We start from the raw sequence: 27,413 nt of genomic DNA on the forward strand, positions 1-27,413 counted from the left end.
CACTTTCACTTTCTCACTCACTCACTCACTCTCTCCCTCTCCCACACACAATAACATATAGGTTCCATAAGAATCTGTGTTAGAGGAATCTGGAAATCTGACTGGTTCAAGGAAAACAGAAAACACGCCAGTTGTATTTGCATACAACATTTGGGTATACCCAAATCTTGTAAAGGTTTCATGTCTAACTAAGAATAATCTATTTCTAAAGCTTCTTAAATTCATGATAGTTTCTTTTGTGTTTTTGAAGCAGATTGGGAATACCCACTGGCAACAAAACAGTAATAAAGTATTATTTCTCTTAATTTTTCACATAGACATACTGTTGCAACAAAGTTGGGGTCCCTGAAAAAATCCACACTTACTATCAAAATGGTCATGCTATCATTACTGTGTTTCTGACTTCCTGAAATAGCGTCCAAGGATCTAAACTTCAGTGGGGTCTTATATTTTAGAAGTAAAGAATTTCATCTGCCAAGAAGGATTCATGTGTATTTTCTTCAGCAACTCCTTACAGAAACATATCAGGACTTGGATTGTTCATATGAATAGTACTGTAACGTGATATGGTAGAGCTCTCTTCTCTAAGGTTCAAATCCTTCAGTAGGAATTTTGCCTGAGTAAAGAGTCACATCAAGTTTCTGACTCAGCCCAGATTTGAATGTAACTAAAAGTCGTTGCTATTGGATAGCAATTTTGACAACCTAAGAAAGAATTCACAGTCTTTCATTCCCACTGATTAGATTCTCATTACAAAATCCACCATTTCTGTTTGCTTATTGGCGACTTTGAGAGTTTACACAAAACAAAGGTTTCAGGAGCATTCCTCTAGAGTGTAGCTGAGGTGGCATAATTGACAGGAAAAGGAAACTTGTTTTACTGTTATCCTACTTGTACTGTGCATAATTATGGTTGCCTGGGAATCCAGCATTTCAGATGCAGCAAAATCATGTTTATAAATAAAAGTGAGAGAGATGGGACGATCCTTGGGGGCAAAACTATAACTCTTTATACTATGAAAATGACAGTTTTTTTAGTCTTTCCCTCAGTTTCTTTCTTCATAGGAAGGATGGGGAGAATGGACTGATAGCACTAGTACTTGATAGCAAGGATGGGGAAAATGGTACTGCACTAGTGGCAGAAAGGGCCTGGAGCACACTTTCTTGGGACAGTGGGTTATTTAAGGAGAGCTCATGGGTTCAGAAAGAGTTCTGCTCTTTGTAGCAAGAAGAATGGTCAGCAGATCTGTAGCTTGAAAGTGGGTTCTTTTAAGTGTCCAGGATGAAGAGGACTTCGTATTTCATTCTCAAGAGCAAACTAAGGATATATTATTGGTGATTAAGAATATCAATTAGGATAAATCCAGCCAGCATGAGCCAATTCAGTTCTTGTGTTAAGGCAAGGAAAAGTCGCTTGTTGTTTCCAGTTGCATATAAATAAGATAAAATATTATCTGAAAAAAATGGCAGAAACTAATTATAATGGGATTTTCGTTAGAATTAAACTAGAGGAAGGAGGATTGGTGTGTTCCTGGGACAGTGCCTATACAGAATACGGATGGTCTTTTCCTGTAACTGAACTAGTTATCTTCTGTATCTCCAAAGCAACAGGACATTAGAACCAAAATGCCATTGAAGTAACCAAATACATTTTTATAAATAACTGTCTATTAGGGGGCTAAAGCTGTCAGTCTCCAGTATATATTAACGACGTGGTAGATATGTACTTAAGTAATGGACGAAGTAGTAAATGCATGCTACAGTAAATAGTGGCAGATGGCCCTGAGAGTCACTGTAGCCTCAGTTACTGAAAGGCATTTTTCAAAGACAATATGGGATTTCTGTATTAGGAATTCACAGCAGTGAAGCACAAATGGAATTCCCGGCTGTCATAAGAGAAATCTGAGATCTCCAAATAAGCTTAGCAGCTTCTCTCACTCTCTCACCTGCTATAATTAAGTTTTAAACCCAGGTAAAGATTTACATTCTGCATAAGATACTTTAAAAATAGGGATGTTTTTAAAATATTTCTTTATTGAAATGAGTATAAAAGTTGCAAACAGATTCCTGCTTCATATAGCAGGACTTCAGTATTTACAAGACTTAGGCTCTGATCCTGCAAGCTGCTCTATGCATATCCCTGCACCCACATAAAAAGCCCCACTGATCTCAACAAGGCTCCATGTGGAGATTTTGTCAATTGTTGGCTGCATGTGTGTTCTCCCAGTGTGTACGCTGTCCCAGCTCTGCGCAGATAACTGAGACACCAAACCATGATTGGATTATCCATTAAGACCAGAGATCCATTTCAGTAAAGGCACCAGACCAGGTTTATTGCCAGTTGAGCACAGTAAAAAGCGCTTTATACATGCTACAAGTACACTCAGTACATGTATACCCCTGACAATAGACCAACTCAGTAAACAGCAGGACCTCACTCAGCCAGACAAAGACACTCCCTTTGAGACCTTCTTTTATACATTGATACAAACAAGTTGCATATTGCCCCTCTGACATGGTAAGTTGCCAGTCTCTGACGTCGTAAGTTATCACCCTTTACCTTGTACTGGATAGTTTGGTCAAAACATGACTATCCATCATATTATGCCCTCGATATCTTTGGGGTATTGGGATGTTCTGGTACCTTTCTGAAAAGTGCTTGCATGAGTGCTCTGCACCTAGTGCTTCTTTAGGAATGTGTGCGTTTGCAATACCAGCTCTGTTCTTGCCAGTTACTGTGAGTCTGCCAGCATTCACAGCCTGACTTCTGCTAACTTTGCTTTATAACAGCGGGGCTTGATTATTACTTTAGCTCAGGCCTCATACCTGGCTTGTTATACTAGACCTCATGTCTCAGGCTCTCACTTTCTACTACAGAGATGAGAATTTGTCAGAGAGAGTACAATGAAAGGAAGGGTCTGCCCTTCCATATCTAGCCAACGATTCCAAATTTAAGTTTAAACTTCCACTGGGATGTTTCATGCACAGATATCCACCCCCACAGAAACTCAGTGCAGAATTGGGGTTTAAAAGTGTGTTAGTTCCTCTTGACATAGCAAAGAATGTAATGACACTGATGATATGAAACCACTTCAGGCTATGCATGCACGTTAACAATAAACTGTAAAGTCCAGGAGCAGGTTTGAGCTAATAGAACTGTCAGGTGCATCAGACACCATTACAGAATGTCTGATAAATCCCCTCATTCACTTAAATAAAAAAAAGTAATTCCACTAAAGTCATTTCCTTTTGGTAACCTACTTTCAATGGAAGAGATTAATGTATAACATAGTAACTGGAATTTGAAGTATTAATTATGAGTAGTAAATAACAAGGGATTATATACAGTCATCAGCTGTGAGTGGATAGTTCATGAACACAGTTTGAAATCAGATTGGCAAGATGGCATAACCTAGCTCATAACATCTGGAAAATTGTTCCTAATTCTAAAAAATACAGATAGTGTTTCTGAAACACAGCTTTAAATAAACCGAGGTGTCGCACTGTAGTGTAAGAACTATATAAGAAGTGTTTTTTATATTCTTTATCTTGAAAACTGAATTTAGGAATAAGCATTTTGAATCCAGGTTTAGTGGTGGAGCTACTGGAATTCCTATAGGACCAACTTTAGAAAAGACCGGTTGTGACTCCGGTGACCTTGGGCTTGCCTGCACAGGAGAGTTTTTCAAGATACACCAGTATAGTTTATATTGCTACGGTTATTCCATGGAGAGTTTACACCGGTATAACTACAGCAGTTTAGCTTATTGTGCTGCTCTCTTATAGAAATCCATTATATGGTCCAGGTAAGAGGGATACGCATTAGGATGTTATGTAGGCCTAAAGCTCTGGGGTTTTATTTTTGTTGTTACCTGAATGTATGTAACTTGAATAAAAAACTAAAGTTTTCTTATTTTGCAATGACAAAATAATTTTTGCCTTTTGTAATCTTCACTTACATAAATATATTCCGTAGCTCACTCCTCTGCATCTGAATCTTTCTATTTATGCTGCTAAAATTATTTTTCTCCTGTGTTGGTATCCCTAGTAAATTGTCACTCTGCAGCCACAGCTGTGTCCTGACCTAGATTATTAAACAAATTGAAAAGGCACAGTCTCGGAATGACCCCTAAACTCTCCAACTAGTGACTTGTCTCCATTCTCACTCTTTGCTATTTACTGTGAATTTTTATTAACACCCTTTTAAACATTCCAATAATACTTCTTCCAGAGAGGTAGCCATGTTAGTCTGTTTTTAGCAAAACAGCTTGAGTCCCGTGGCACCTTAAAGACTAACAAATTTATTTGGGCATAACCTTTCGTGGGCAGAAACCCATTCTTGCTGTTTTATTAATATTTGTATTTCACACTTAGATTGGCCAAACTAAGGGTACGTCTACACTGATTAAAAAACCTCAGCACTGAGTCTCAATGTCCCAGGCTTGGACTATGGGGCTATAAAATTGTAGCGTAGATGTTTGGGCTCTGGCTGGAGGCTCAGCTCTGGGACCCTCCCCCCTTGCAGGGTCTCAGAGCCCAGGTTCCAGCTCCAGGCCAAACATTTACACTGCAGTTTTACAGCTCCACTGCACCTGCCCAAGTCAGTCTTTTATTTCAATGTAAATGTACCTTCAGAGCCTGACAATAGTCAAAAATTTTACCAAAATATACAGTCACATACATTCAGCTTGTCTTATTGATTGTATTTTATTTATATTCCAGTAGCAACCAAAATTTACTACAGAGATATACGATGAGGTAGGTCTTGCCCCAAAGAGCTCACTCTCTAAAGAGACAAACCTCAAAAGGAGGATAAAAGGTTAAGTTCCAATTTGATACCCCATACTTATTCTCATCTAAATTGCCCTTGCATTTTCAATTCAGTTTATCCTTTGATAGTCTCCAAAATTTTGCCTGACTAAAGGCAAACTTAAGAGCATAATTTTCTTGCTCAAACACCTTTGCCTCTTTTTAAAGATTGATGCAATGTGAGATGTTGTCTGGTGATGCGAGGTATCCAGATTCTTTCAGGTTCTTTTAGTATTATGTTTGGAAAGCTCAGTGTTAGAGGTTCTTTCATCTTCATTTCTTATGTGAGTGCATGCATGCCCTATACTTATTTGAAGATATTCCCCAGTGTGGATACCTTATTGAAAATACTTTTTTCAGTTTCTTTTCCATCTTCACAATCCCCACCAAGGCTCCTGCCACTGTTTTTTAAATGATCCTGCAATAAATTTCCCATCTAAGAGAAAAACATATTTGTTCCTTATATTTTTGTGTTCCCATGCTGCTCTTGTATTGCATTATTACTCTTATTTTTACTTCCCTTCCCCCCCAACAACTGTAATCACTTTATTGAAAACAAAAAATAAATTTGAGTATCAAGTGGAACCAACTTTAATTTTTTAAAGTGCACAATTTATCTACAAGCACACATACAAAATTATAAACCAGTATTTTAAACAGTGTTGTGGCTCTCATGGTCAGCAACTCCCAAATCTCACTCATCCATTCAATTATACAGAGTTCATGCCTCTAGACCTTTGTCTTCAAAGTAGTTCATCCTTTTGTGTGCACTTATGTAAAATGTTCACTGTATTTCCCCCAAGGATTACATAGGGGACTTTTTTTTCCTGCCTGCTGCTCATGGGCAAAAAGCCACATTACCATAGTATGGCTACAGTTCAAACAGTTCTTGAACCTCAAGATTCCTTATGGTTTGTTCAGAACCAGTGATGATTTGGTCTTGTATTATGTGCCCTTTCCCATTCAGCTCCTTTGCCACTAACTCTTCCCAATAATTCAGTGGAGTTTTCATCTGCAAGTTTATCAGCTTATCTCTATTGATAGTTCATTTCTGCACAGTTATCATTTCCCATGGAAATAACCTTCCATCTCAACTGTCCTAGTTTGGGCCGAACACTTCCAACTCTATGGTCTCTCTTTCTTGGAGGCTTGTAAGATCCTACCTGCAGTCACTTGACACCTCTAGTCCCCTAAACAGTTATCTAAGCGAATTCACGTCCTGTATTGCTGCACTGTATTAGACAAACAATCTATATGTGTAACGCATCTCATCCTCCTGTACTCCCCATCCTTGCAATATAATTTTTAACCATAATAAAGGTACTCTGTATCCAGAGTTTAATAAATGGGGTCTCGTGTTTTTTGATGGGTCTGGATATTTGTATATATGTGTATACATAAACTAGAAATTGGGGATGGGGAAGCATGCTCTAAATGAGCCTTTTTTCCCCTTTCCCAGATGTTCACTATGCTTATTATGTTGCATCTACAATCAAACAAATTTCAGATGAATGATCATTAGAGCTGTCCTTTTCTTTTTCCCCCCTTTCCTTTCAGGTTTCCATACTAGGCTGCCCTGATCCAAAAGTTCATGAGATTGCATACCAGTATGGAAAAAACGTTGGCATAGCTTTTCAGGTAGTGTATTCTGTTGCTTTTATTGAATTAGTGGGAAGTCTAAAATGCACACTTCTCAAAACTGCATTAGGAACCAAACTGGATTGCTGTAATTCTCTCTATAAATTCTCTTTTAACTAGACAGAGCAATTAAAATAAGCTGTATATCATGTTTAATGTGCTAAAATTAGCTTTTATGTCTGTCTTCTTCCAGCTAATAGATGATGTGCTGGATTTTACATCATGTGCTGACCAGTTAGGGAAACCAACAGCAGCAGATCTCAAACTTGGATTAGCCACAGGCCCTGTTTTATTTGCTTGCCAACAGGTAAGGTTAAATAAAGAACATTCTTCAAAAATAAAAATTATTGCTGGCTTAAAGGGACACCATAAACGTGAAATCTAGTCAGTTTAAAATATGTTGAGCAGTTTTAGGTACTACATTTGTTCTATCTGTCCTGACTCCTGCCAGGTGGTGGCTTTACCTCGTGTTTCCCTTTTAAGTTTCTCTCCCCACACAGACAACAGTAGAAAATGACTGACTGACTTTAAAGAGGGGAACTGTGAGCTTTACCACACACAAACTGAAAAGAGAGAAATAATTACTTTCCTCTAGTCTCTTTCATTAATAGCAATCTTAGGTGTTAACTTCGAACAATTGTCTTTACCTACTATTGTTCTATAGAAGTTTTAAGATTATACTGTCCCTATAAAATAACATTTAGCAGTTATTGCTTGGTAGAAGGCTCAGAATAAAATACCTATTGTTGTCTTTCCTAGTAATGCAGAGATAGCAGAAAGAAATTAGTACAACTGAAGTAAATAGCTACTTAATTTTGGGCAATGTAATGGTAATTATTTGTTTCCAGAAATTGTCTGGAAACACTGTTCCAGTAGGGCCTGCCTTCCCTACTTCACATTGGGAAAGAGGATTAATTGATGTTAGTAAATGATTTTGAGAGCCTTTCATGGGGGTTAGTTATCATCACTATTGCACCTTTAACAGCAAAACAATAGTTTTCACCTTGTTAGAGAAATCTTATTTCATGGTTGTATTTATGGATTTGTGCAGCCTTGCTTGCTGTACTGCCTGTAGATTAGAAGGGAGTCTGGGAGTGATGTTGGAAAGATTTGCAGAGTGGCATTCTGGAAGTGTGTGCATTTGTTCAGTGCAGTCAGTGACTCAACAGCCAAAAGCATACATTGCTGATTACTGCAACGTTGAGGTCATCAGGGAAGGCGTATTCCTTAGCCTCAGATGATGGGAGAGGGGGGCAAAAGGGAGTTCTCCAATTACCTGTACTAGCAGCATCTTCCTCGGACTGTTGTCAGGGTTACCATACTCCCATTCACCTTTAAGTCCTCAATCTCCTTCCAGCTGGTTGGATGTTTTGTTGATTTAGCTATCCAGCCAACCCACATTAATCCCCTTCCCAAATAAAGCAAGGAGTCCAACAAAACCAAACAGTCCATCACCCTCCCAGGCTGAGTCCTTCTCCTGCTTACTGGCATTAATACCAGTTCTTGCTCTTTCCTGGGCTAAGTTGTCTTCTGTGTTTGCAAGGTGGAGACGAGGAGCTTCTTCCCAACCTCCCTGGGATATTCCCAAAGAGCCATTGCACAGACCAGGTCTCAAGTCCACATGACTGCACCATTCCCAGGCTGTGAACAGTCCTGTTCCCCACAGTTTTAAGTCTTCCCCAGGACAAGCCTACACCCCTTGTCTTAGGGCTTGAAAATAGTCTTTTCTTTATTCTGGGGCTTCTTCCATCACCTTCAGGTGGAGACCCACAAATAGTTGCAGATCTCTCCCCTCCCTGAATCTGGCTTTCCATCCCAAACATCACCCCTTTCTTGGGGTACTTTCCCGAGCCTTTTGCTATCCCTCTATGCCCTTTGGATGGAGAGGTCTCCTCTCTCCAGCTCTCCTCTTCCCTGTATCACTGTAACAAGACTATCAAACACATCCTGTTCTCACTTGTTTGGGCCACAAGCATTTCATACACTGCTGACCTCATTTGATCTATCTACCATCTGACCCATCTAAGGACTACAGCTCCCAGTTCTTTTAAAGGGCCAAAATTTGGTACAGACATGGGCAGGACTCAGGCCTGCCCTTTAACCCTATGACACTACCCCTCTGGATAACTCTGAAACAGCATTAATGAGTTCTGCATCTTGCATCTAGACCTGCTTATCCAAAGAGATGCTTGGCAGGATTTAGAGGAAGTTCGGGCTTGTAAGCAAGATACTGGTGTGGTACTCAGGAGATCTGGGATCTGGTCCCAGCTGTGCCACAGACATCCTGTGTGACTTGGAACAAGTCACTTAATCTCTTTCTGCTCAGCACTTCATCTGTAAAAAGGGGGATCCTTACCCTATCTTGTTGTAGTGTTTTGAGGATACATGCATTACTGTTAGTGGAGCACTCTGATGAGAGAGAGGCAAATAAATCTCATAAATAAAGTACTAAATTTAAGTAAATGAGAAGTAGCTGGGATTCTTAGAACTTTGAGATTGACTTGGAGGACTCCGTGTGAGAAAACTAAATGGCAAGAGAGGCCTGGACATGGAAAACAGAGTGGTAGAAAAACAGAAAACAAAGTGAGGTACCGACGCTGCAAAGGAGAAGTGATGAACTGGAGTGTTAGATTCATGACAGTCCTATGTAGTACCTAAGCTTCTGGGTCAGCAGGGCTGAGAGGTTGCATCCTTAGGACATAGCTAGGAAGGATCTCCTCATATCTTTATCTAATGAAACAAGTATTGGCATTGACTGGCTCCAGTGGGAACTGCATTCAGCATTCCTCCATTTGAGGGTGGACCGTTATTAGTCAGGGCTTGAAAGGAAATGATAAAAAAAAACCCAAATCTTATCTAAGCTTGTTCCTTCTTCCTCACAGCCCCCAGAACAAAAATAGAATAAGAGACTAATATGGATACACACAAAGGGGAGGAAAGATAGGGCAAGAGAGCTTTATTTTAGAAAAGACAGGAATAATACTGGCCACGTAGAAAAGGAGTGAAGTCAAGTAGCCTCCATAGTCCATTAGTTTTTTCACTTGTTTCAGTCGGAAATCCCTTATGAGTCACGAGAAATCATTCACACCCAGCAAGATCTCTTTACTCTGAACATTTTCTAGAGAAAAAGGGAAAAGAAAGAGAGACACAGCAGAAAAAAGGATCAGCAAGAATGGCAGAAGCACAGAAAGAGGATGCAGTCTAGAAACAAAGAGCACGTGCATAAAAAAAGGAAGATACTTGCAGAGGGACACAGCACATAAAGAAACAGTGCATAGCACTGTTACAAGAATTTGTGTAGTTGAGTGGCCTGTAGAATGATAAGTCCAACCCAGAACATGTTTTATTAACTTAGTAGTAATTTATTTATTTACATTTGTATATAGCATATGCCTTACCCTGAGAAATCTAAGGTGGAAATGGCATGGAGAGGTGATATCAGGCAAAGAAGAGGGAGTTTACATAATAAGGTTGTGTGGTTGACAAGCTATACAGAATTTAGTGCCACTTTGTTTAAAAAAATACAGTATATGGCCATACTGAGGCCGAGAATTAAAGATTCATTCCTATTGACTTTGGTTGGAGTTGTGTGTGAAGGAGGTTATATTATTCTCAGTAGTCAGACGTGTTCATCTGTTAGTAACAAAATTCCCAGCTCAAAATGGATTCTGATTACAGTCTGGCTGGAGCATTATTTAAAAACTTTAACAGCTGTTCTGATCAATGCATGTTATTTTCATGCTAAGAACCAGTAGATAAGTAGTCTCCCAATGCTACTAGTGTTTAGTCATTTAAGTAGGCTTCCATTCTCAAATCTGTGTAACAACATTCTGTGTTACAACCAAAGGGTTTTAGTTTAGTTTTTGTTTGATTGGGGTTTAAGTGCCACGAGCAGCTTTGTAATTCTTCATTCTGGCCACAGTTTAGTAATGGAAGAAAGTGGAGGAGATAGAGAATGGTTTAGCTCTACAGGACACATTGTTATCCATACAGTCATTTTAAAATTGTGCTGTCTATTCTTAGTTCATCAAGTTTTGGTCTGACTCTAGTGTCTGCATTTTATGAATTTTTCTAGAGTAGACAAAAACTTGAGTTTCTAATATTAAAATAAAGCTGAAAAACCATGACTTTTAGGATTTTCATTGAACTTCTGCTAAAAAGTCACAAGTCCGGTCTTAGGTATACAGGCCACTTAATACTGTTCCCCCTCCCACACCCCCACTCTTTATATGTTGATGACAGAAGGGAATTGTCAGTGCTTCATCAAGCTGTCCTTCTACAGGACGTTTTGGAAAGTCTTGGGCCCAGTGGAAGGCCTCTTCCTTGACAATTTCCTGCTGTTTTTAAGAAGCTAGTAATGAGACTACAAACAATGTGTTCAGTTTGTTTACTTAGGTTTTAAAAACTGGATCTGGGAATGCAATTACTTATTTGTACTACGAGCAAGAAATGTGCTGTACTGTAACTGCAACAGGATTATATTAATGCAAACTAAGAATCTTTGTTTGTGTCTGCAGAATCCACACAGGTGAGTTACAGTGCAGCACTTTAGTGGGCACTGCTAATCACACCCCTCTAGTGTGAATTGCAGGGCAGCGTAAGACAAGCCCTTTGGAGAGGAAAAACTCAGTCTAAAACACGTAAAGGGTTTTCTTGTTGAATGTTAGATGTATATGTTTTCACACAGAAAAACTGCTTTTCACTTACTCATTTGTTATATAAACTTTAAAAAAGTTGAGTTAAAGGCGTGAGGCCAACATATGTATAAATATAAAATAATCCCCTGCTCAGAACAATCTGACTGTATTTGCAGGTTCTTTTTAACAATTGAAATGAGAACTGCAAATTGGATATTGGTTCACTTGGGAGAATTTACCAAGAAGTGGGAATTCCCCATTTTTGCACAAAATAGTTGAACATTAAAAAAAATTCATACATTTTTCAATCCTATTCTTAAAATGACTTCAGAATTAATGTAAGCACTCCTTTCAAAGGATTATACATGAGCTGTTATGTGCAGATTTAAAGGGTAAGAATAGCTGGGCAGGAAAGGTCTATTTTTTCCTATTTTCTTTGCATGTTAAATGCAGAATGGTAAAGCATCTGCAGCTAACACTATTAAATAACCTAGGTGGGGAGATGAATAATATGCAACTTGTAAAAATTGGCATAACAGGATGAGAAAACCATGTGCACCCTAACATTTCGCTGTAGGTTCTAAAAACTCCTGGAGAGTAAGAGGAGGAACATTGTCATGGCAAAAACAATGTCTCCTGTAGCACCCTAAAGACTAACAAATTTCTGTGGGCATAAACTTTCATGGGCTGCAACCCACTTCTTCAGATGTTATAGGACTCTGTTTTTGCTGTATACAGACTAATATGGCTATCCCTCTGAAATTGTTATTATGGAGAGACAAAAGTGCCCCATACAAAATTTCCTGGGTCTATGTAGACACACTGCTATTGAAGGCTGCACAAGGAAAGCTGGGTGCCTTTACAAATGTGTAGCACAAGTTCAATTTTTTGCTTGACCCTAGCTCTCCCCTGCAGATGAGGAAAGACGAGCTCTTTATTTTTATAAAGTAGCAGCACACTGCTGCCATGGTTCCTGCATGCTGGGAAATAGGGTGGTTTAATATACAGCATATGGCAGAAGTAAGGGCTAGCAGCTGTTTGGATTTATGAGAGTGATTTATAGAGTAAGTGTAATTAATGGGTCAGGATGAGGCAGAACACAAAATATCCTACGTTTTAAATGTTTGTTTTTATATAAAAGTCAAGGCCCTTAGCTACATTAAGTATTAGTTAGGTACATGTGCTGTCATACTAGAATGTAAACAGTGATGGGAGTTTTGTATGCATTTCTATACATTTATACCGTCTATGCTACAGTTAAACACCCATAGGTGGCCTGTGTCAGCTGACTTGGGCTAGGGGCTATAAAACTGCAGTGTAGCCTGAGCCCAAACTTCTCTATTGCAATTTTATAGCCCCCCAGCCTGAGTCAGCTGACTGGGCCAGCTGCAGCTGTTTTAGTGCAGTATAGACACACCTTACATTGATTGGAGCACAGTGGTTTGGTTTGTATTGAACTGCTAGCTGGATATTACAAGTAGGGGAAGGGACCCAGATCCAAACCAGCCCTTATTGTGCCCCTTTAATTCTAATCTACTCTGTTCAACAATAGTGGTGATCTGATTTGGGTCCAATTCTAGTTAAATATTTAGCACGTTGTGCATCAGATTTCCCATCAAATCGGAGGGGTTCAGTTATGTTTAAATTGCTGTGTCTTACCTTCTCTTCTCAAGAAATGGAACGCATTCGGCTCACACTACCTCCAAGATTTACCATTACTTTTTTTCCCAAGATGTTTAAAGGGGTGGTTTCTGCTCCTTAACTATTTTGAAAGGATAGACAGGTTCTGCACTACATCAGTCCCTATTGAATCTACACTTGAAAGAGGTTCTACATGTAGGTTTTAAGTTAAATGTGGTATGCAGCAAGTAGCATGTGCATGAAGGAAAATGTAATTAGTTTGGGGGCTGTGAGAAAGTGAAGTTTTCACCCAGTGTCTTGAATTCTTATAGCCTTTCATTAGAGGATCCCTCAAGCATTTATACCAAAGCAGATAAGTTATCATTCTTGTACAGATGAGGTGCCCAAGTTCACTTACTCAGTGATCGAGAACTGATCCAATCATTAGAATAGATGCCTCCATAACTATTTCAGAGGTTGTATTAATCCCCTGATGCCTCCTTAATCATTGATCTTAGTTGGTTTATAATAGACTAGATCTAGGGAAGAGATCCTGTACACTATCTCCCTTTTGACTTTAGTGTAACAGACAGAACACCCTTCATAAGTAACAGCCAATATTTAACTTTGCTCCTTGCTTAGTTTCCAGAAATGAATGCTATGATCATGAGGAGATTCAGTTTGCCTGGAGATGTTGATCGTGCTCGACAATATGTACTTCAGGTAAGACTAGCATGAAGTATAAATATTAATTCCTCAAATGAGTTGTAGCAGCCCTAGGCAATCATAAATTAGCCACAGATGGTGGGGCTGTATTTTTTTAAAAAAGTTTAGCATGTAACTATAGTATGTCAAAGATACTGTTGTACAAGTATTCAAACTTTGCTGGCTGCTAGGCTGAAAGATAGATTGCTGGCACAGTACTTGAGGAATAGAGGCCGGCTACTGGATTAGATAGGTGTTTATGCTTACCACATCTATGCAAATTGAACCTGTTGCATCCTGTGCATTAAGAATTCAGTTCTTTGTACTGAAGAGTAGCTATTTTATTAAGAGGTATAAAAAGCAGACAGGTACAGTCAAGAAAAAACTTGCACTGTATTAATTTAAAATTGGCCCTACTTAATTTTTTTTCCAGTTTAATGGTCTTACATTAGAAACCAAGATTTGATAGGTTGTGTAATGAATTACTACATATCTGTCAAGTTTAAACTTGCAGCATTTGGATATTAGCATGCACCTGAAGGGACATGGGGTTATAGTAAGAGTAAAGGAGCATAGAATTAGCCTCCATTACCGTATGAAAGATACTTTCAGGAATCTAGAGAGATTTCAGATCCATTGTAGTAGTTATCCATACTGGTTGTAGTGTTTTAGGACAATTTTTTAATTTATTTTTAAAGAGCAGTTTTCATATAAACAGTTAAATTTAAACTTGACATTAACAACTTACGTTGTCTTAAAGTTTAAAAAAAAAAAATCAAGCAGTTCATGTGTGCTGCCCCTTTTAAAGAAAGTCAAGCCACTCAACTGCTGGAAGTCACTAAGCACCTAGAACCAGAATTTGAAATGTTAAACCAGCTTTTAACAGCAGTAACTTCTTTAGGTGCAAAGATTTTCATGTCAATTTGTTCAGTAACTAGTTCATTCAAAGTTGAGAAACCAATTGGATAACAAAGCTTTCCTGTTTTTTCAACTTCTAATCTGTAAATTAGAGGTGGGAGTTGTTTTAGTTCTAAAATCTTCAAAGGACATGATTACCAGAAGCACTCAGTTTAATTCACTAATTAGATATTCCTCTGTTAATAAATCAATCAGTTTTAAATGCAAAACATGTTTTGGTACATACATTTCTTCTGTACTCTACGCATTTAATTGAATCCCAATTTCCACACAAATGCGACTTGACACAAATCATTAGTTCAAAAATAAATCACCTGAGAAATGCAGCATTGGCCCTTTTCTAATAAAATTAATAATTTGCATGTTATGTCAAACACTTTAGTTGCTTAAATGTGTACTAGTATACTGTATCCTCGATAGCAAGAAGTTCCAGGTTATACCAATGACATCAACCTTTCTTTAGGAAAACTAGAGTATAAATTAAAAAATAAAGATTTTTCTTGTTTGATGCTCTAATCAGGATGGAGTGGATTTAAATCAAGTGTAGAGGACTTAAGAAGCTAACTCACTTTCAACAGCTTTGCTTTGTTTTCGATGTAGCAATTGAAATAATGTACTATAGTTTTGTTTTGTTTTTTAAAGAGTGATGGTGTGCAGCAAACCACCTACCTCGCCCAACGTTACTGCCATGAAGCGACGAAAGAAATCAGTAAACTGCGGCCATCTCCTGAAAGGGATGCCCTCATTCAGCTCACAGAAATTGTACTCACCCGGGACAAGTGACACCTCCCTTCCTTCCACTCATTCTGGCAGCTACTTACCAGACTGTGCCTACAGAACTACACTTCAGAACATCTTGGTTTGCTTCCAGTGCTGGTTACCAAAATATTATTTTTTTAAAGAGACCTACATTTTTCTGAAATTAATATACTTTAAGTTTGAGGGAAGCCATACAACTATGAAATAAATCAATCTGTTAAACTGTACTAATGCTGTCTAATTGTGTTTTAATAAGGGCGTTTATGTTCTGGGAAGTATTGTTTACATGTACAAGGCCACCATGAGAATAAATATCAGTTAAAATTAATGTGTTCCAAATATCACTTCACACTAACATTATTTAATGTTAAGTTTTACTGTGAAAATACATGGTTTGATTGCTTTCCAAGCTGTGTGTGTTAAACTTCAAAGTACCCAAAGAATGTTATATAGGAGAATGGTTTATTATAAAAGACTGTACATAAACTTTAACAAGTTATATACAAATTAAGTGAAGACTTTCCAATTTATAAAGAAAATACAGGTAAATTATTGGTCACTAATTTTTCAGAAAGTGAGATTTAACAGTTAAAAAGCAGAAAGCATTTGAAAGTTACAGTAACTTTAGGTAGGAAGGTGAAAGTTTCAATATTTCTAATTTTACACTAGAAAACAAATGATGCTGCAACCAATCAAGCTTCCAAGCACCAGTCTTTTAGCACTTTGTCATAGAAGTGTACATTTAATACGCCCTTAGGACAGCACTTTGAGGTCCACAACAAATCCTTACTACATACGAGTATATAGCATACTCTACTTCAGATAAGTTAAGCACTACAGTTTTGTATAAACTGAGGTGAGCATCCCATCTGACTTTTTGCCCAAATTCCCATAATGCACAGGAAAGGCAAAGTGCATTTGTTACTTTCCAGTAATAAACAGTCTATCCTCCTCTTTCCATAAGTTAATATGACTGCTAGCTCTGACTGCCTTCTTGGTGTATTATCAGTTCCAAACATACAGAATTTATCCTGTTGGTCCAGCATATAGTTTGTGTTTAGCAGTGTCAGTTGCAGCCAACTGAAACAAATCATTAAATTAAGAGTTCAACACTCAGCTGAGAATCCTTTTTCAAGTACTTAATTTTAGTAGTACTTGAACCCTTTGCACAAATTAATTTTGAAAGGATTTTTAGAAGTTTGTCATAAGTGGATAATTTTCAGGTTTTACATGTTTGCCCACCAATGTCAACATTAAAATAAGGCTACAACACATTTGTACTCAGTTAGGACATTGCTTGTGATAACACAACCATAAATTGGCTTACTTGGCAAAGCAATGAGAAGTGCTGACAAAGTAATGGACAAGACCTTTGGTTCCACTTATATATTTATGAATGGAAAAGTCAATGCAATTTACTCATTAAAAAACTTGGTACAAATTACACATACATAAGACCACCCATTTTTGATTCACATGGACACCTTAGAGACTCAAGCAATTCATTGTAATAGACTTTAGTGAGTACTCCAGGTAAATATTACAACAAATTGGAAGCATCTTGGATTTTTAAAAAAGTATATTTCAATAGATAAGTTTGTATGCATGCTTTAAACAATTATAGTTCAAGAATGAGCAAGAGTCTAACAAAAAGTAATATGACCAGTACTGACATCAAAACTTTTCACCCAGATTTTAATATGTTAGTCTAACTTAATGTTAGTTACCATGCTGCACTGAAAAATGTAATGGCACAATCTGAATCATGGTTCATTAAATATTTATACCCTACTTCCCAAGAACATTTAGGCTGGTCATAAAATTAACAATGCATAAGTAAATAAGCATACCCAGTAATAGACAGTTGCTTGTTTTACAAATTGCTATCAGGTAAGACCAACTGCCTCCAGAGATTTATGCTTATGGAGATGGACATTCTTCAATCATACCATTAAAACAGTATGGCCTGAAAAGATGGGCAAATTTTTTAAAGTGTATTAAGACAATTGTCAACCCCTTGTAAATAATTATGGTATAAGTGAATACAAGACCCAACTTGAAAAGCAAAGGATTCTAATCAGCATAGTGCATGATTGATTCAACATAATTCCCAGGGAACAGGCCAGTCACTCGATTGCAAACTCCTTCATACCAGCCATCGTCATTCTTCTTTATCACATAAATGATTGCACCTTCCATAAATGACAGCTCATCATCCTTGTCCTTTGTGTAGTCATATATAGCAACAACTAGGGATGAAGAGAGAGACATGTTAGTGTGACATGTATTGTTTCAAAATATGAGAATTGCCTGTGTACTGTGTGACTAGTAAGAGCATCTCAGGGTTTCAATGTTGGTCTCAATGATTTCTGTATCTAAAGTGCTCAGTATAAAAGTAAAATTCTCCCCCCACTGCCAAATTCAACATGAAATCTGGAGAGTCCAGATAGATTTTTCTCATCACATCACCACCAATAAAGAGGGTTTACAGGCCCAATTAAGCCCTTGATTAAACACATGTGCAAGCTAAAAGTTTAATTGATTAGAACATAAAAATGTCTGAGATACATGATAAGGAAGAATAGAATCCAGTTCACTGAGGTGTAAAAAAAGTGAACGGTTAACCCGGCAGACAACACTTGTCACTTAAGTCAGCAGATTCTGTAACACACACATCAATTAAAAGTTTGGGGTTTTTTTTTTTTTAAGTTTTGTAGAGTAGAACCTTCAAGTATAAAATTAGCTAGTCAATAAATGCTGGCCATGTTCATGTAGTGCAGCCTTTAGTGCAACTCCTAAACAAACCAGATGCAAACAGAAGATCGGCCTTCTAACAGCTTCCATTTATCACAAGTGGCACATGACTGTGCTGCAGATCTAAAAATTCCAACCCTGCAGATGACTCCTGGTGGTGAATACGGTTCCAGGTTTTTTTTTTTTTTTTTTTTTTTTTTTTTTAATTTAGTAGACTTTTAGCTCCAAAAAATATTAAGGTTGCAATCACTCAAGCGTTATGAAATACCAGAATTAAGATTAAAAAAAAAAAAAAATCAGCCTCCTTTGTGCATATACATTTTCATAGTCAAATACATGAGCACATACTATTTTTCCATGGGACCTTCAAGGCACAGGCTGAACTGTGCTCTGATAATAAATCAAGGCTGTTTAGCGAAAGAGACTTATCTGTAGGACCCCTGCCTCATTTGTTGCACAGGTTGGAAGGTATGTAGCAAACGATGAAAGGAACTGCATCAAAGAGAAAAGTCTGGTGGTTAAGACTGTCAAACGCAGCTCTGGAGAATTTGATTCCTTCTATCACTCCTTCTGTCACAGAGTTCCTATGATGTTAGGCAAGCGGCATAAACCAAAGCTTTGATAAGTGGCCACCGGGTTCTTCATTTTCTGGGTGCCTAGCTTGACACTAGTGTTTGATTTACAGAAGTACTGAGCACTCCACTGCAACCGAAGTCAATGGGAGCTGTGTTCTGAGCATATAAAGCGCTATAAAATGCTAAATCCTCTGAAATATAAAGCCCTAATCTTCTCAAATTGGGCACCTAAAATAAGTGGATACTTTTTGCTTTAATCTTTGTGCCTCAGTTCCCCAGTGTATAAAATGGGGATAATAGCACCATTTCACAGGGGTATGGAAGACAAAATTAATTTAACTCTTTGTAAAGAGTTAAGGTGAGAGCACCAAAGAGAAGCCCCTGAGGAAAATTAACAATTGTATTCAGTTCAGCAGTTAGAGGGGGGTATGCAGTAAATACATGGGGCCACATATTGAATGATATCATAAAAAAATGGAAAAATTGTTAATTCAGTGAACACTGTTCATCCTGTGCACTGAATGAGGCACAGTCCTATGGAAAAAAATAGTACTTTATAATGTAAATTAAGACAAAGCATGTGCACAAGAGGGTCAAATTAAAGTTGCACAAGTAACCTTGATGCTGGCATTGCCTAACTGTTGAATGCTTGATTTTGCAACCTTAATGTAGTTTTTTTTTTTTGGATGCAAGATGAATTTATATTGGGGGCAGAAACACTTTCCACACTGAGTAATTACAGTGCTACCGTTGGTCGATTTCATGCTCCTTAGTCAATTCCAAGAGTGGACATGGGGCAGATATCTGGAAAAGGGAGTGGCTTAAAATCTGGGTAGGTTAGTACACTGAACCTATGTTGGCATGATTCAAATGTCTATAAACTGGTGCTGAAAACAGGTTAGCAACTGACGAAGATGGAACATAATAGTTTAACCGCTACAGGGAAGAAAACAGACTCCAAACTCCAAGCAATCACTATCATGCTTTCTGTAACTGTGAAACTCTTGTTTTGTCCTCTCTACAGCGGCAGCCAAATCATTATAAATACCAGGTCACAGGGAACCTGTTGCTGGCAAGAGTTGTCACAAACAAGTCATTTTCTTAGCACAAACTGACCCTCCAGCTAGGAAACTATTTGCAGGAACTATTTATCAGCTATTTGCAGGAACAAACACTAACAATCTTATGAATGAGCTCATAAGGAGTTCCATATGCAAATAGGATTTAAAATACACTGATTCATTTCCAAAACAAAACCACTATACTTTATTGTTAAAAGGCTAACATAATCCACCTTAGTTATCTCATTTATTAAACAAAAAGGAAGAAAACAGATAATCAGTCTTTTTGGCCCCACTGGTCCTTCAATGAGGTTATTTCTGGATAAAAGTCCAGCAGGGCTGAAGCAGTCACAGCTGGTCTAATTGTTTAACAAACAAGATGAATGCAATCCAATTTACAGCTATTTCTTGTAATGATGGATTATTTATCCACTTCATTCCAGAGTACTGGAGTGTATTTTAAAATCCTTCAGTGTGGCATCAAGGACTAGACTGAGAAGTGGGGAAAGAATGGTTATAAATTTGGATTGAGCAGGGAGATTTTGGTTTTCTTTCATCAGATCCTGCAAATTAAATTGCAGTTACGTATTGCTACCATGTCGATGTATTGATTGATCTCTTACCTTTCTCAATATAGTTTTTAGGTGCCCAAGCGGGGTCTCCATCTGCATACGGATCACTGTACTGCACTACTGCAGCTTCCTCATCCTCATAATCCACTGGGGGAGGAGGCGGGGGAGGAGGAGAATCATCAAACATAGGCATCTCATCTGGAGGTGGTGGGGGAGGAGGAGTTGGACTATCGGCAACTAAAAAATGTTTGGAGATTTGCATCAAAAATAGTAATATAAACCTTAGGCTGTGCACTGTAGAGAAAGAGCATGCACTACAATAGCATGCACTGCTTAGAAACAGAGGCTTTACATGTTAAAGCTACAAAACAGAACTATATGTAATTAGTGGTCAAATGCACGTATAAATGCTACTAGAGTCAAAGCACATGCTCCAGGAGCATAAGCTGACAGCCAGCAGAGAGAAAGGATTTTTGCCCCATTTCCACATATGACAAGTGACATGATGCTATATATACATGTGCAAGGGGATGACAGAGGCATCCTCGGAACCAGGAGGTAATTGGGCATCAGGATGGATCAAGTGGTTTGACATGGTTTTGCAAATCCTGTGTTAATGCAGCTTGTATCAACTTCATTTCTGTTATTCTGAGCACTAATTTATTTGCTTCCTTCTTACTTTTTAGAGTCATCTTTTAAAAAAAATCTGGTATAGGACAAAAAGGAAGGGAAGTCATTAGTATTTCAGATTTCATTAGGTAGGAGAAAACAGAAAAATACATGTTCAAAGAAAAAGCTTAGTACAGACCCTTATTTAACAGGATAGTCTGTGTGCACACGCCCTGAATTCAATTAATGAATTAATACAAACTGAGGCTAGGCAGCCATTGCTCTCAGGGGACATGCATAAGGAATTAAATACGTAATTCAAAATATCAAATCTCTAAAGATATTCCCATAGCAGCACAATTACTAGTGGCTTTGGGATGAGGAGAAAAAACAAAAAAGATGTACAAAGTTTTGTTCAAACTCATTTATCTCAAATTAGTCGTGACCAATATTCAGAATGGAAAAATATCAGTCACAGGAACTCTACAAACAGCTCTCCCGCTCCTCCTACACCCTCCCTGAGAACCTGTGCCATACAAGTCCCAGTCCTCTTCCCCATAGCCTCTGATAACCACACCACAATTCTAAACACTGGCCTGTAAACTCTCATCCAGCCAGCAAATAAGGGCTGGAGATCCACCTTTCCCATTCATAGTAAAGATCACAACACATTGCATCTTAACTTTTATATATATATATATATATATATATATATATATATATATATATATATACAGACATCCGCCAACTGCTCGCCTAGGTCCAACCCCTCACTTTCTCTCTCTACTTTCCCACTACAGAAGTAAACTTTTCATTATACCTTCCCCATTTGCTCCCTGCTATTGATCAACCTGCCAACCAGGACAGAGACCAGAAATCTGTCTGCATCCAACCAAATCCACATACACAGTCACCTCTGCGGCAGAGCATGGCAGCTATTTAACAATGCACAATAATCTGCAGGACAGTTTAGGGTAGAAAATGAAAACCACTGTATCCAAATGAAGTTCTGAGCCCAGCACACTTGGCAGCAGCAATATAGACATGGACAGAGGCAGGATTGGTAAGCCTTTGCTCAGAGTCTGGACTGCACAGCTCAGTGATGGAGCCTGTGCCCAATCTGGCATGAGCTCCCTCCTCCCACTCAGATTCCCTTCCAGTTCCTGTGATCAAACTGCAGCCAAGCAGCTGAAAGGGATCTGTCCCACAGGAGCACCAGGGGCCAGATTCAGCCCATTTGCCATATATTTGGCACATAGAAAGAAGAGAGTTAGGAATAACGCAATTGGCAGACCAATCTGAGCAGAACACCACCGTTTGCATGCGCACACGCACACGCACACACACACAAAGTATAACGATCCCATACAACAAGTGTCTGGACCTTACTTTGAAGTTTCACCTTACAGCACTAGCTGCATAGTGTCACTCAGTACTGTTCTTGGGACACTGAATCAGTACTAACTCAGAAGGAAGAGTGACACCTATTGGATCACCAACATCACTAATGTTCTCCAAATGTCTCCAGTCCTAGTACTGTCCCAGTCTGACCTTGCTTAGTTTAGGACAGAGCTGGTGAAACCACAGCTCCATGATGTTATGGCTCAACCCTATGGTTTTTATAGCCTTACATTTATAGTGTAATATGCTAATGGTAACAAACAAATAAAGGGGAGTGAGGGACAACGTGGTGATCATGAGTGAAGCTTTGGATATTTGTGTGAGATGTTACCAGAAATTAAGATTTGTTTTTGAAGGACCTCCTTACTCCCCACCTCCAAGCCATTAGTGATTCTTCTCTTAGACAAATCTCCACTTATGATTCTCATGAACTGGACTGTTTCCAAAATCCTTTGCCCAACTACACATTTATTCCAGTGAGAGAGTAATGTTCTTGTAGGTGTCATTGTCTGCACAATGAAATATGACTTGCTAGTAGACAGTTTATTGACCAAATCCACTTATAGACACACGCACACAAATAAATGAAACAATATATGAACTGGATCGGTTTCATATGGTATCTTGAGCACAACATTTCACAGATGTATTTCCAATTCAAATTTAACATTCTCTCAATTTTCATCTGACTGAGCATTTTGGATTTTGTTGTATTTATTCATGCTCATCAATTCTTGTCCTGTTCCAGCCTGGGAAAATTCCTTATCCTATTAACTGCAAAACTAAGTTAATTCAACATTAAGGTTGCTTATTTAAAAAGAACAAAGTGTCAGGAAATGCAAAAGTGAAAGTGCCAACAGATACACTGCAGCCAAATAAGTGTACAAGTCTGTTTTAAATGTTTCTCATAAAACCTAAAAATTCAACTTCACATTTAATGACAGAAATGGGAACAGAAAATACTACATATGCGCTATGAAGCGGAGTTAACCCTGCACTTGGAAACGTAACCTTTACCTTTCCTGACTGATTTTAACTGGGTAACTTTAAAGTGGCATCAACTTTGTTTCATTGCATTTATTTTTCTTTTAAAAAACGGGAGAGGGGAAAAGGCAGAAATAATTGCCTGTTCTCAGTATTAATATTTAAATGGTTTCAAATCCAGATTTCAAATTCAAACCCTCTCCTGGGGGTGGAACAATGTAAGGGCTTGGTGAGTTGCTGCACTTTTTGTTGCTGCTATTGTTTAGCTGGAGATAGGGTGGAGATTGTTATAACCCAACCTTTTTTTTTTTTTTATATAAAGAAAAAGCATCAGCACACCTACTTCTATTGTGTCAGCTGTGTTTGTGTAACAAAAGTATTAGGAAGTCTGAATAAAACCCTCTTCTAGGAAGATACCCACAGTCAGAGTACAGGGCGCAGGAAAAAAAAAAAAAAAAAAAAAGAGTAGGTCTTGTGGAATTTCTTTCAGGGGCCACAGAAGTGGCTTTAGGAGTCCACAGAACAAGCAAGGGAAGCAGCTTTCCAAGTCTTTGATCTTTGGGATCCATAAGGATGGGAACCCCTCATGCCATGGAAGGCCAGCTTATCCTTGCTGCTCTGTGGCTGTCACGCCCCACTGCTAATGTGGTTCGCTAGGGAGCGGAGTAAGTGAAAACCCAGCTGTTAGGCAAAACTCAAACCCAGTTTTATAAAGTGCAGGTTTTGCTAACTATGCATACAATACACCACTGCCTAGAACTCCATTTTCTGTTCCGGATGCTCAGTACCCAGTTCTCAAATGCAATTAACTTTAAAAAAATTGGATTTTGATTGAGTAAACTTAGGACAGTTACCCTTCCCAGGCCAGCTTTCAAACTTTAATCATTTTTGCAGTAGCCCTGTTCAACAGTGAACTCAGATTCTGTGTCTTTGGTCTCTCCCTCTCCCTGCACCCACAAGTTGTATTTGTTTGAGTGGGTAGGTGAGGGAATCTCAAATTCACCTTCAGGAGAACTACAAGCATGGAAAATTTCAGTCCAAAAGATAAATTTTCAGAAGATTATTAGCATGTGAAAATGGGATTCTAACATTTTGTAACCTGATCTCTAGCAGTTGCCAGCCCACTATAACAGAGAAGGGGTTTGGAAAGGTTTTAAATGCAAACTTGTGCCATGTTATCTATTTTATTCTATACAGAATTTATAGCACTCATCACTGTAATATCTGGTCTCCTTGTCTTGGCCCTGATTCTGAGACGTGCATAGTACATCCAGGATGAAGGTGAAAATTTGACTGCTCAAGAGTTTTTATAGGTGTTCAGCACCCTGGCAGAAATCAGCTCCTTGTAGGATCAGTCTCCTGAAGACTCCCCCAAGACGTGCTGAGCATCCATTGTTAACGGGAAATGGCGAGCACGTCACACCTCTCAGGATCAGACCCTTTATTACTATCATTGCTCTCTTTTCCTGAAGATGTCCAGATTCTAGTCAATGTTTTCACTTATAGAAAACAGGAAGAAAAAGAAAGAATTGAGGCAAATGCCAAGCTCCTTCTATTTGCTTTAGATATTAAAACCGTGCATTTCTTATTGTTTGGCTACATGACTTTCCAAAAACTGCTACAATTTATGAGTTAACAATTACACAGGTGCACATTTTAACAGGCTGTGTAATCATTTCTAACCCAAGCTAAGTAATTATCACTAGTGATCGCTTCAGGCAGGGGGATGCGACACTAAATTCATTTTTTAATATGTATTTCTACATCCACAGTGAGCTGATGCCACGTATTTCACATTTTTATTTCTATCATAAGTTTGCAGCTGAAACCTTAAATGGGTCAGTAATAATCATGCATATGTTATAAAAAAAATGAAGAGCGTGCCCTTCAGCTCCCATAGCATATTGGCACTAGAACGCAAGATGGTATTAGCGTCTGAAAAGGAAACAAAATAGTCTGACTTGCCAGCCATGCATGCTAGAAGAAAACACGCTCCACTCTTTGACAACTCAGCTTGTCCAAACTTACTGTTTTCCTGCACCCTGGCCACGAAGCCTGTGAGAGGTATCTGTGGAGTCAACTGAGGCATAGGGGGAGGGGGTGGAGCAATAGAAACTGGTAGCAACAGACACCATATTGGGGAAGTCAAACAGATAAAGGAAAAAAAAGGAAACAAACAAAAGCAACTGTCAGTAACAAGGACCACAAAACAAAGTATGCAAAGAACAAGAACACACACACAAGAACCTTCTTCAAGTTTGTTTTCCCAACAAAGCTAAAGCTGAATTCATGTTTAGCCAATCAGAGATTCAAGAAAGAAAAACATATTTATCTGAATAAGAAGCAGAGTCCAGTCTGAAGGTTCATAGTTCAGTGGACACGAGAACAAAGGATTTCACTCATTTAAGATACGTTCTTTGAATTACAGTAGCAACTAGAGACTGCACAAAACAGAACTTCCTTACTCCATGTAAAAAAAGAACTACTCCAAAAATTCTGTGATTATCTTTAAAGAGGAATATTGATGGCATATACAAGTTTCAGAGGATGGTCGCCTCCTGCTGTTACGTAATAGCAGAGACATATGGTGAATATATAAAATAAATGTTGGGGCAAAGTTAAGATATTTGTTTATAGTGCAGATAATCCTGCAATTCCAGCTACTATAAATTATTTCATACTGAATGACCAATGATTATTTTATTTGATACACGGGGGTGCATTTAAATGATGGCTATTTACTATGCTACTTTAGACCTATTTGGTTTACAAGAAAGACCTTGTCTGCCATTGGCTGAAATGCACAATAGCTTGTAAATTTTTTACTTCAAATTTTTCAGCATTCTATAAGTAAAGAAGAGCCACGAAGCAATCTGAAGGCTGATATAGGTTTCAATGGTACAACTGGCCCTCCCGTGCAGACACACATCTCTTATCCAATTAGTGGAATGTACAACGAGTGCACATCCTCTGAACTGTATTCTGTTGAGCCATTCATTTTATTCAGCAAAGGGTTTAGCGCTCTCTGTAGTATGTATGTGCAGTCAGTGCTCATTAAAGGCACAGGACTGACAGCCTAGAAACTGAAGTCCTTTCTTTATAAAAGCAGGTATGTAATAGTACAGGCAGTAGCAACACAAGCTCCTCTGCACTGACTGACCAAAGTGTCTCTCAGACTCATACTGGAAGGGGACAGAATAGGTCAGCTCCATTAACATTTAAGCCTTGAACTCTGTTGAGACTGCCATCAAAGATATCTGTTCTGGTGCAACATCTCCCCAAGAGGACAGAGACCCCAACTCATTTCACAAACTAAGCCATTTTTTCAATTTAAAATCTTTTACATTTCATGACAGATGAAAAAAATTGTGAGGTGTGAATTCAGCAGCGTAATGTGATTGGAATCATAAAATTGAAAGAGGTTCTATTCTTCTGAGTAAGCAACAGTTTTAAAACAAAGGCATAATTAATATTGTTTGCTGAATAAATGCAGCATTTTGTTCATTCCAAAACCAACTATTTCCCCATACAATGTATCCATGTAAACGTGTGAAAAGAAAAAAAGAAAACAGACTTATTTACAAAACTGACGTAAACATTTCCGAGGAAAAAATTACTGTTTGTAAACATGGAAGTGTAAGCCAAGGGCAACAGAAAAACTGGATGTATTGTCAAGACAATGATATTAAAATCACCCATTTTGGATGTGGATGAAAATAGTTTCAAGTGAAAAATATGCCCATCACAATACTTTAAAAAATCTAAAATCAATTTGTTTTGAAGCACTGCATACAACCCAGATTAAAGGATTATACCTGCTTTTGAACAAAGAAATTGCATTGAGAATCTACATTTTCAATAATAAATCAGTTACATAACATTTGCGGCAATTCAGCCATTTTAGACATGAACACCACTATTGAAAATGAACAGGAGTCTCTCTTAGTTACAACAAATTATTTGTGCAGTGAAGAGTGTGGAGGAAATGAAGGGGACTGTGAGAGTGTTTGGGGGACCCGAGGGAGTAGAGGAAGATAAAGATTAATTTAAATAAATACATAGGAGTTGACCGTCCCAGGTGCTTTGCTTGCATAGAAAATTGTTTTTCATTGAAAAACAATTCTACATCAGTGGGAAAAGTTCTTAATCTAAATGTTTTCCACATATTCCATATAGAACATTAGGGCAGCACCACCACACTCCAATTCTCTTGGAACTGCAGAGCAAAAATGGCACAGAGATGAGGCTGTGGTAAAAGCTGCAACTAGCGTATTGAAAAATGAAACTATTTGAGACAAACTGTGGGGCATTATTAATCCATCTTGGGGTTGTGTGTGCCTGGCCATAATTGTATGGGCATAATTTAACTAGG

General features: G+C 38.3%; 2 protein-coding genes across 6 annotated transcripts in view; one reads left to right on the plus strand and one right to left on the minus strand.

The window, feature by feature from the left end:
* The window catches only part of PDSS1 (decaprenyl diphosphate synthase subunit 1), a 28,578-nt gene extending 13,165 nt beyond the window's left edge, over nt 1-15,413 (plus strand). Inside the window, 4 exon segments of the mRNA XM_067562397.1 lie at nt 6,366-6,446; nt 6,640-6,753; nt 13,346-13,426; nt 14,969-15,413. Coding sequence (XP_067418498.1) covers nt 6,366-6,446; nt 6,640-6,753; nt 13,346-13,426; nt 14,969-15,109 — 417 coding nt within the window. The 3' untranslated portion in view covers nt 15,110-15,413.
* Nucleotides 15,414-17,005: 1,592 nt separating this feature from the next.
* Nucleotides 17,006-27,413, minus strand: part of ABI1 (abl interactor 1) — a 111,914-nt gene continuing 101,506 nt past the window's right edge. For 3 of the 5 annotated variants that reach the window (XM_067562394.1, XM_067562395.1, XM_067562396.1), the window contains 2 exons: nt 20,099-20,284; nt 17,006-17,334 (listed from right to left, as the gene is read on the minus strand). In XM_067562394.1, the coding sequence (XP_067418495.1) occupies nt 17,159-17,334; nt 20,099-20,284 (362 nt within the window). In that variant the 3' untranslated portion in view covers nt 17,006-17,158. Of the gene's footprint in view, nt 17,335-20,098; nt 20,285-25,069; nt 25,157-27,413 lie in introns of all 5 variants that reach the window. The other 2 variants (XM_067562392.1, XM_067562393.1) reach the window with 1 other exon arrangement.

Source organism: Emydura macquarii, unplaced genomic scaffold (genome assembly GCF_026122565.2).
Source record: "Emydura macquarii macquarii isolate MOO-44397 ecotype Brisbane River unplaced genomic scaffold, CSIRO-AGI_Emac_v2 contig_2422, whole genome shotgun sequence".
Classification (NCBI taxonomy): domain Eukaryota; kingdom Metazoa; phylum Chordata; order Testudines; family Chelidae; genus Emydura; species Emydura macquarii.